At 43.6% G+C, this 9,669-nt stretch overlaps 1 protein-coding gene and 1 pseudogene across 1 annotated transcript; one reads left to right on the top strand and one right to left on the bottom strand.

The window, feature by feature from the left end:
* Positions 1-4,439: 4,439 nt before the first annotated feature.
* LOC123428760 (26S proteasome non-ATPase regulatory subunit 12 homolog B-like) lies at positions 4,440-5,796 on the bottom strand. Its single transcript, XM_045112917.1, has 4 exons — positions 5,390-5,796; positions 5,046-5,241; positions 4,879-4,956; positions 4,440-4,762 (listed from the first exon to the last, which is right to left on the bottom strand). The coding sequence occupies exons 1-4, from the start codon at positions 5,794-5,796 to the stop codon at positions 4,544-4,546; spliced, it is 900 nt and encodes a 299-aa protein (XP_044968852.1). The 3' UTR covers positions 4,440-4,543.
* Positions 5,797-5,835: 39 nt separating this feature from the next.
* LOC123428761 lies at positions 5,836-6,800 on the top strand (annotated as a pseudogene).
* The last annotated feature ends 2,869 nt before the right edge of the window (positions 6,801-9,669 follow it).

Here is a 9,669-nt window from a genome sequence, read left to right on the forward strand (position 1 = left end):
TCGTCTTTCACCACCGCCGTAGCTGATTTCAGTTGCCAAGTTAGGGCGCGGAAGATCTGAACCATGGAACTTCTCCCTTTTACTGCTCCAGTTCTTTGTGTTCTTCGCAAAAGGTAAATAAAATCATGTTTTACTGCGTGTGTTGATCTTCTAATTCACTTTAGAGTCATGAAATCTGTTTTTCCTCAGAAAGTCTGTCAGCCATGCACACTCATTCCTCAAACACTTGATGAATTTCACTAAGCCACTAAAATTCTTTATGAGATTCCTCAATTGTGTAAATTCTTGAATCTGCACAACTGTGGAACCCAATATCAGAATGCTTATTCAAATTCCTCAACCTACTGGTCAAATTCCTCAACTTTTAATTTTTTTCAATTTCTTCAAATTTGAGAATGCATATGACCTCTCCAAATTCTACGCACCTATACTGTGTTCACTGGTACAAAAATGTCAACTAATGAATCTCTAGGTTTCTCACCAACTTAACTCTGTTGCAGCATTCCTCGAAGAAACTTTACATGTGTCTTCAGAATCATCCAGAGTTCAGATTCCTCAGCAAAATCCTCAGTTGAAGAAAATGGAGGATCATCGGAAGCAGAAAGGAGGAAAGAAGATCGAACAGAATACAACATTCGAAATACTTGAAGAAATATATGTTGATTATTGTACTCCTCATGAGGAAATGCATGGTAAAGAGACCATGGCGAAGCGCAAAATAAGGCTTCAAAAGATTGAGCGCCGGTGGGCTAAGGAGTGGAAGGAGTACAAATATGTGACTCCGAAATATGCCAAGAAATTCTCCCTCAAGCCACCTTGCAAAAGACCGCCACAGGGTGATTGATACGTCTTCATTGTATCTACTTTTCCAAACTCTTTTGCCCTTGTTTTGGACTCTAATTTGCATGATTTGAATGGAACTAACCCGGACTAACGTTGTTTTCTGCAGAATTGCCATGGTGTTGTTTTTGTGAAGAAATAAAAGTTCTCGGAATGACCTGGAAATTTACAAGGATTTTTTGCGAAGGAACAAGCCCACCAGGCGCGGGCCCCCCTGGTCATGCCTAGCAGGCTTGTGGGGCCCATGTTGCTCCACTGCCTCCAATTCCAGCTCTATTTAGTCCCTTTCGTCTGGAAAAAAATCAAGGAGAAGAGTTCATCGCGTTTTACGATACGGAGGCGCTGCCATCTCCTGTTCTTCCCGTGGAGGGCAGATCTGGAGTCTGTTCTGGGCTCCGGAGAGGGGAGATCGTCGCCATCGTCATCACCAACCTTCCTTCATCGCCAATTCCATGATGCTCTTCACCGTTCGTGAGTAATCTCAAAGTAGGCTTGCTGGACGGTGATGGGTTCGATGAGATCTATCACGTAATCGAGTTAGTTTTCACGGGGATTGATCCCTAGTATCCACTAAGTTCTGAGCTTGATGTTGCTACTACTTGGCCATGCTTAATGCTTGTCACTAGGGCCCGAGTGCCATGATTTCAGATCTGAACCTATTATGTTGTCGCCAATATATAAGTGTTCTTGATCCTATCTTGCAAGTTGTAGTCATCTACTATGTGTTATGACCCGGCAACCTCGGAGTGACAATAGCCGGAACCACTCCCGGAGATGACCATAATATGAGGAGTTCATGTATTCACCAAGTGTTAACGCGTTGGTCCCGTTCTTTATTAAAAGGAGAACCTTAATATCCCATAGTTTCCATCACCGATACAATGCCTACGATTTTTCCTACTGGTCCTCGCTACGTTACTTTTCTGCTAGTGCTGTCGGTGCTGCTACTGTTACTTTGCCGCTACTACTATCACTATTGATATTGGTTACTGTTGCTACTCTTGCTATCACACTACTCTGCTACTCATACTTTGTTGCAGATACTAACTCTTTCAGGTGTGGTTGAATTGAAAACTCAACTGCTAATACTTGAGAATATTCTTTGGCTTCCCCTTGTGTCGAATCAACAAATTTGGGTTGCATACTCTACCCTCAAAAACTGTTGCGATCCCATATACTTGTGGGTTATCAAGACTATTTTCTGGCGCCATTGACGGGGAGGCATAGCTATATTCTCTGAGTAACTTGGGATTTACGTCTGCTGATCACTATGAGGAATCCGAAAGATCCAAGAACTAAAGTCTTGCCCTCAAATACGAGGACAGGTAAGGAACTGCCATCTAGCTCTGCACGTGATTCACCTTCAGTTATGAGTAAGTTTGCGACACCACCTCCTGCTAGAAATTTTGATCTGTCGCATGTGCTTGATGATGCTACTTCTTCTATCCATGATACTGGTGATGATGCTATGCTTGATACTGCTTTGCCACTAGGTGCATTCCTTGATGCACAAATTGCTAGAGTTGCTGCTAGATGTGATGATGCTTCTGAAACTGCTGAGATTATTGAAGTAGAACCTGCTATTTCACCTATTAGAACTAGCTCTCCTAGATATGAATTGCCTGATATGCCTGAGGGTTATTTTATAGAGGGAGAGATAGCTGAGGACTTTCTTGCTTGTAAGGATAGCTATGATGTTGAGAAATTACTACGCAAGTGGAAAGAAAAATCTTTGAACGCTAGGATGAAATACGACCCGAAGTTTGCTACTTCGCCTATCTTTGTGACCGATAAGGATTATGAATTCTTTGTCGACCCTGAGTTAAACACTCTGGTCGAATCTGATCCTTTTCACGGTTATGAGTCTGAAATGGTTGTAACCCATCTTACGAAACTGCACGATATAGCCACCCTATTCACGAGTGAGGAAAAGATCCGCCACTACTATATCCTCAAGCTGTTTCCTTTCTCGCTAAAGGATGATGCTAACACTTGGTTCACTTCTCTTGCTCCTGGTTGTGTGCGTAGCCCCCAGGATATGATCTACTAGTTCTGTGAAAAATATTTCCCTGCCCATAAGAAGCAAGCTGCCTTGCAGGAAATATACAACTTTGCGCAAGTTGAAGAAGAGAGTCTCCCACAAGCTTGGGGGAGGCTCGTCCAGCTACTGAATGCTTTGCCCGATCACCCTCTTTAGAAGAATGAAATACTTGATATCTTCTATAATGGACTAACCGATGCTTCTAAGGACCACCTACACTACTAGGAAAATGGTTATAGATGATATAGACACTAATGGCGCACCAGACAAGTAGTGCGCCACTCCTATATAGCAGTGGCGCACCATGTGCAGGTGTGCCATTAGTGTGATGGACACTAATGGCGCACCACATACTCGGTGCGCCACTATTAACAAACTTTTTTTTTCCAAAAGTACTAATGGCGCACCGGGGCAGGGCAGAGTGCGCCATTACTAGTTTAACTAGTAACTAGATCTTTAATGACGCGCGTTGCTGCGTCCGTCAATTTTGGCAATAGAATGATGGGAGTTTGTAGATATTTGTGGTATTTAGCCATAATTTTGCAATTTAGCTCATAAGTTAAACCCCGGTGTGTTTTGAAAACCACTTTACCAATCCATAGATCTAGACCAAGCTACGGCATATGCCCTCCTAGAATATTTAAAACAGTTGCTTGCAACAAATTTCAAACTTATAGCAGTCTAGCCTCCTTTTTTGCACCTAAAGTGCAAAATCAATTCTATGGGACAACATGCCTAAACACACAAGGCCGCTAAAAGACTTGAGGATGTACCGCTATGGTGTAGCCCCAACAACTTGCTTGAAACCAAGTGGATCTTCAACCCCTATTGACGCAACATGACCAATGTTCACAATACTGATAACTGGTACCATATCGTTTGGGTGCCGAGTAGGGATAAATAGGCAAATTTTCCAATTAATTGGCCGATAAATTAGTTAATCGGTTATCCGGTCACCTTGCACAGCTGCTTCCGATATAGGAGCTACAATAATTGATGGGCATGAGCTAGTCTGACGCAGATATCTGATGGCATAAACTAAAAAATATTAGAAAATATTCATCAAATATAGTGTACATCCAGTCCTCTTCTATGTAACCTAATACAATAACAACCCCAAGAGTGAGCATTAAGGACAGTAAAACTGCACCACAGCCTTCTCACGCATCCTCAGCAACGAACAAAACAGGAAATCTATAGTCTCTCTCAGCCCATTCTTTCCTCCTGCAATGCAATGACAATGCAAGCAAAAGGCCAAATGGTTACGGGCTTACAGCTCCCAGCCGTGTAAACTTTACAAGTAAATATTTGCAAGGGCTCAGTACAAACCGATACCAATCAAAACAGAACAAGCGCATCTCCCAGCAAGCAAATCACTGAGAAACTGGGTCTAAGCTCTGACGAGCACATAAGTCGAGGTTCGCAAGAGTGGATACCAAAGAATACAAATAGTGTTCAGAAAAATACAGCAAAGAGTATTCCTCATTCCCTGTGGTTACAGTATTTCAAGACCGGTTCACACACACGAGTTCCCAAAGCAAACAGGCGATGCTCGCACTTGAGCGGAGAATTGTTTTACCCATCCAGCGATAGTGAATTCAGATCCATAGAGAGTCTACTACGCACACAACCTACACAAGGCCATTCAGTTCAAAATGGTTTTCAGGCTTTCAACACCGCCTTTTGGATCATCGTCTCCTTGTGTATTTGGTGGCAGCTCTTCTCCACCAGGTCCAGGAGCTTCTCCAGGTTCGATGCCCATGAGTTGAGCACCCCATTGCTGTCCTGGGCTGTCCGGAAGGACACGATCCCCATTGGTGTGTCGATCTTTGCAATCAGGGCCTTTGAGTTCACCATGTCCGAGATATGCTTCTCTGCCTCCTGTACAAGGACAATTTAGAACAAGTTATTAGATACTGCATACACCATATATACCTTAACTGAGGATTAATGAAAACAAGATGCAGTTCTGCTATCTTAACGTACGTAATGCAGACCTGCAAGCTCAGGCAAAGAAGATCCGCCAGCCTCTTCAGAGAAATCCTCGAATAGTACTTCGAAACAACCAAGATATTCTCGATAGACCATGAACCCGACAATCAATTGACAAGCAACAAGAAAGGACAACTAAATAAGCATATAGTGAAAGCCAAGAAAGTGATACATGTTCAATGATCCTCAGCTTCAAATCCTCCGCAGCTTTTGTGCCTAAAGCTCCTCCAAGGAGATTCTTCTCGTTCTCATATTCATCCTTGAAGAATTCCCACAATTTTGTCCACTGGATCACCTCCATGGTAACAACTTGCTTGAGTAGTAATCTGTTTCCACACAAACATAAGTGAGAATTAAGTAAAGTCCATCTTGCGTAAAGCAGAATTTTTTAACCTAAAAGGCACGCAATGGTACTTGAAATTTGGGATCTCAGACAGATTTTTATGCTCACACGAGCCCATCCAAAACAGAGGAATGCCCAGCCGAATTGGCACAAAGCCAAATATCATCACTTACCTTCCAGTCGGGTGGTAGAGCGAGGTTTGATCCTGCGACGGCGCATGCGAGGACCCCACACCGAAGCTAGGAGAAGGAGGACGGCAACTGCTGGGTGAACATGAAAACCATACGCACGGGGCATGGTCGGGCCTGAGGAGGTGGCAGAGGATCATGGGGAGGACCTTGGCGGCGTAGCGAGATGACGCCGCAGAGGAGGAGGTAGACCTTGATGGTGGGGAATTGAGATGATTCCTCTTAGGGAAAGGTAGACCTTGGTGGCTGTGGACCTCGGCACGATCTGCTGTCTTGGGTCGGTGGCGGACCTCCGCATGATCTACTCTGTAGCGTGCTACCCATGGAAACGTAGCCGTGATGTGGAGAGGAGCGGTCGGAGGAGACCTCGAGGAGGGGATGGTGATCCCCATGTTGAAGAGGAATAGGGATGGAGGGGAGGGGGCGGCGGCATGTCCAGGTTCGCGATAGGCGAGCGAGAGAATGAAAGGTCGATGAGGGCAACCATCCGCATCGACTCACCTCTCCTCTCTCACGGTGATGGATCGGTCGGCCTCTTCCCCTAGCGCTGGTGGACGTGATTGAGTTAACTAACTGGGCCGAAAATAGGCCAGGGTAACCAGAGGGCTTCAATTTTTCCTCGAGAGTAGCAGTCCTTTAGGACAGTCGGCCCACGAATCCATCTGACGGCTGAAATCGTTTAAATCACGTGAATGGACAGTTAGGAATGCCCAAGTCGTGAGAGGGCTGGGATTTGGCTCAGTTTTACTGTCCTAAATGGCGCACCACTCACCCAGTGCGCCACTACTTTTTTTTTTGCAAAAGTACTAATGGCGCACCGGGGTAGAGTGCGCCATTACTAGTTTAACTAGTAACCACTCACCCAGTGCGCCACTACTATAATCCCCGCGGCACCAGCCCTCTCCCCCTCCCGTTGCAGCCAAACGCACAAATCGGCAACGACCAAATCCCCAAACCCTAGCGCGCCAATGCCCCGCTAGGCCGCCAGCCTCCCTCCCACCGACCCGACCCGATCGCCGGGCCGGCCATGGATCTGGGCGGGACGATGCTGCTGGAGGACTTCGGGCAGTAGGTGGACCTCACGCGGCGCATCCGTGAGGTGCTGGACAACTACCCGGAGGGCACCACCGCGCTGCGGGAGCTCATCCAGAACGCCGACGACGCCGGGGCCTCGCGGGTGCGCCTCTACCTCGACCGCCGCGCCCACGGTGCCTAATCGCTGCATGCCCCGGTGCTCGTGCAGTGGCAGGGCCCCGCCCTGCTCGCCCACAACAACGCCGCCTTCACCGACGATGACTTCGCCAGCATCTCCCGCATCAGCGGCAACAAGAAGGCCTCCGAGGCATGGAAGACCGTCCGCTTCGGGTATGTTCGCTACCTACGCTATCCTCTTTAACTTTTACAAAATATTTCATTGCAGAACTGCAACGAAGGTCTGGTCATCCTCTTTAACTTTTACAAAATAATTCATTGCGGAACTGCATCGAAGGTCTGGTCCGGATACTTAGAGATGTCTCCAATAGTTCATATGCTCATGAGTATGATGTTACTGGCATTTCGGATCCTTTCTTGCATATTCTAGTTCTTAAATTTATGTGTATGTTGGGTCAAGGCGACGCATATTGCAGTGACTATATGAATGACATTCTTGCTCAGGTGATTGCTTAATAAGTTAGTATCTGTCTTTATTTCCACATGCACATGCACAATGCTGTCACTTATTGTTGTCCGTGCAAAGTATGATGATTTGGTCAATTCCCGTTGCCCAAGCTATTTATTAATTCAAGTTTTATCTGGTTTCTTAATCTGTATTGATAATGGTTAACCATTTATACTATTTAAGAGGATATACAACATGAGTAAGTTAAGTGATCTTACGCAACCATGCTACAATATGGGAAAACATATATTTTAACTGTGCAAATCACAAAAGTGGAAAGCATCAGATAACAATATCTGCTTGAAAGTCCAACAAATCATGACAATTGGCAAAGCCTCGAGAGAGTAAGTAAGAGCACCAGATTGAGGAAGGAAACTGGACAGGCTTAGAACATACAGTCATGAACTTCTAGATTCGAGCAACTTAGCAGCCTGAGATGAAAGACAAACCTTGCTGAATTTTATTGTTACATCACACAAGCAATTGAACCCATCAATTCGAAACACAATGGGAGCACGTAATACATGGCTCAAGAACCAAGCTAAAAATCTCACAGCAAATCTGCAGTGCATTCTGACGTATCTCTTGTTGACCTTCTTCCAATCAAGGGATATGCTTATAATATTGTACTCTTCGAGTACAATATTATAAGCATATCCCTTGATTGGAAGAAGGTCAACAAGAGATATGTCAGAAACTAAGTCTGGGACACTTATTTTGGGACGGGAGTAGATGTTATACAACACCATAAGCTCAGTTTTGCTCTTTTTTGTTTGAAGAACAACTTTTGCATACTTGACCCATTGCTCATGTTGTGTTAATTACTGTATACTGTTGTTCCTTTAGCTCCAGCTTAGGGTAGTGCTGCATGTGTGTTGGATTAGAAGACCCATGAAAGATTCATCTTTTGTTCCCTATTTACTGACAATGTACCACAAAGCACATTTTTTTTGGTAATCGGTACTTGTTTGCATATTACATTGGAAATTAACTGCACTATTTTTCCAGGTTGCAAAAAAACTGAGGCAAACAAGAATGCTGGAAATGCCATCTTGTATGAATGTGTTGAGACTATAATGGGTATTGAAGCTACTAGTGGTCTACGTGTCCTCGCTATTAATATTCTGGGTAGATTCTTGTCAAATCGCGATAACAATATAATGTTATTTTTCTATTTATTTTCACCTTGATTGCTCTATTTTTTTTCTTAATACTTACATCAGTAAAAATGTTCATCCATCTGCTCTGTTTGGGGTAAAATTTCATTGTTAATCTATTTTTTCTTTTAGATATGTTGCTCTGAACATACTTATGAGGGCCATTACAGTAGATACGCAAGCATTACAGAGGCACATGGTGACAATATTGGAGTGTGTAAAGGTAACAATAAGTATAAATCTGTCACATATGCTGAGTATTTGTCTTCTACTGGGGTATGGGGACCAATGTATGTTTAGTATCAGAATAAGGATTCTTGGTAATTCCTCACCCTCCGGAGGCCCACACTTGTGAAAAAATCAATATTTTAGTACAGTCCACCTAGAAAAAAGAGAATTTTTTTAACGTTACTTTAACTTCTTTGACGTTTGTATTTATTTCATCATCTCTCTCCCCCCTCTGAATTTTGTGGAATCAAAACATGTCCCCTTACAAGAATTGCTAGAAATGTGGGGTTTATTCCTTATGCTTGGAGTGTGGTTGTGTTGTAAATAACTTTCCCCCATGCTTGGCATATTTAGTCTAACATCTTATCAGGAATCTCATATTTCCCTGCTCCCTTGGAATAGATAGTTTCCTACTTGCTATAGGTTGATTCATATTCTCTAGGTCTCTGCTGGCATAGTCATGTTTGGATACTGCTGCTCTTTCACAGCAATACTTAATTCAAGGTTTTACACTTTACTCATATATAAGTAACCCAAACCTTACTGTACAGTAATTTAGTGTTCAATCTTTCAGGCTGTAATTAACATTTCCATTTATTAATTTTGGAACCTTAGTTCTGCTATTTTGGAACAGTAATTCTGGAACATATTGTCTAGGCCTCTGCTGGCATAGTCAGGCTGTAATCTATTCAGTATTACTCATGATGTAACATTTTCAATCACCTGTGTGCCTTTTAGGATACCGATGCCTCCATTCGCAAAAGGGCCCTGGAACTTGTTTATTTGTTGGTCAGTGATACCAATGTAAAGCCTCTGACCAAAGAGCTTGTTGACTACTTGCAAGTAGCTGATCCAGACTTCAAAGAAGATCTCACAGGCAAGATATGCTCCATAGCTGAAAATTTGGTATTTCTCCTTTTTTAGGGTGGTTTCCTGTTGATGTATGGCATGTTTAACAAGGTTGCATCTCTAATAGGTTTTCTCAAGAAAAGTTATGGTATATTGATCACAAGTTCAAGGTTTTATCCCTCGTAAGTGCCAAAATGCAGTGGATCTATCTTGTATCGGAAACGTTTGCAGCCTAGAACATATTGGGTATTAGCAATGTAGCCTCTTCATTACAATGTTGTTGGACCTAGTAGGAAGACTTAGCTATCATCATTTCTTTCTCACGTATGGAAGACCGGCCGCTTCGGGTATGTTCGCTACGGACGCTAACA

Source organism: Hordeum vulgare, chromosome 2H (genome assembly GCF_904849725.1).
Source record: "Hordeum vulgare subsp. vulgare chromosome 2H, MorexV3_pseudomolecules_assembly, whole genome shotgun sequence".
Lineage (NCBI taxonomy): Eukaryota > Viridiplantae > Streptophyta > Magnoliopsida > Poales > Poaceae > Hordeum > Hordeum vulgare.

Excerpts from the sequence above, each read along its gene's own strand:
- LOC123428760 (XM_045112917.1), bottom strand. The coding sequence starts at position 5,796 with ATGGGGATCACCATCCCCTCCTCGAGGTCTCCTCCGACCGCTCCTCTC. Across the intron at positions 5,242-5,389 it reads CTCTACCACCCGACTGGAAG|ATGGACTTTACTTAATTCTC; the intron begins GTAAGTGATGAT and ends GCTTTACGCAAG. Across the intron at positions 4,763-4,878 it reads TTCTTTGCCTGAGCTTGCAG|GAGGCAGAGAAGCATATCTC; the intron begins GTCTGCATTACG and ends GTCCTTGTACAG.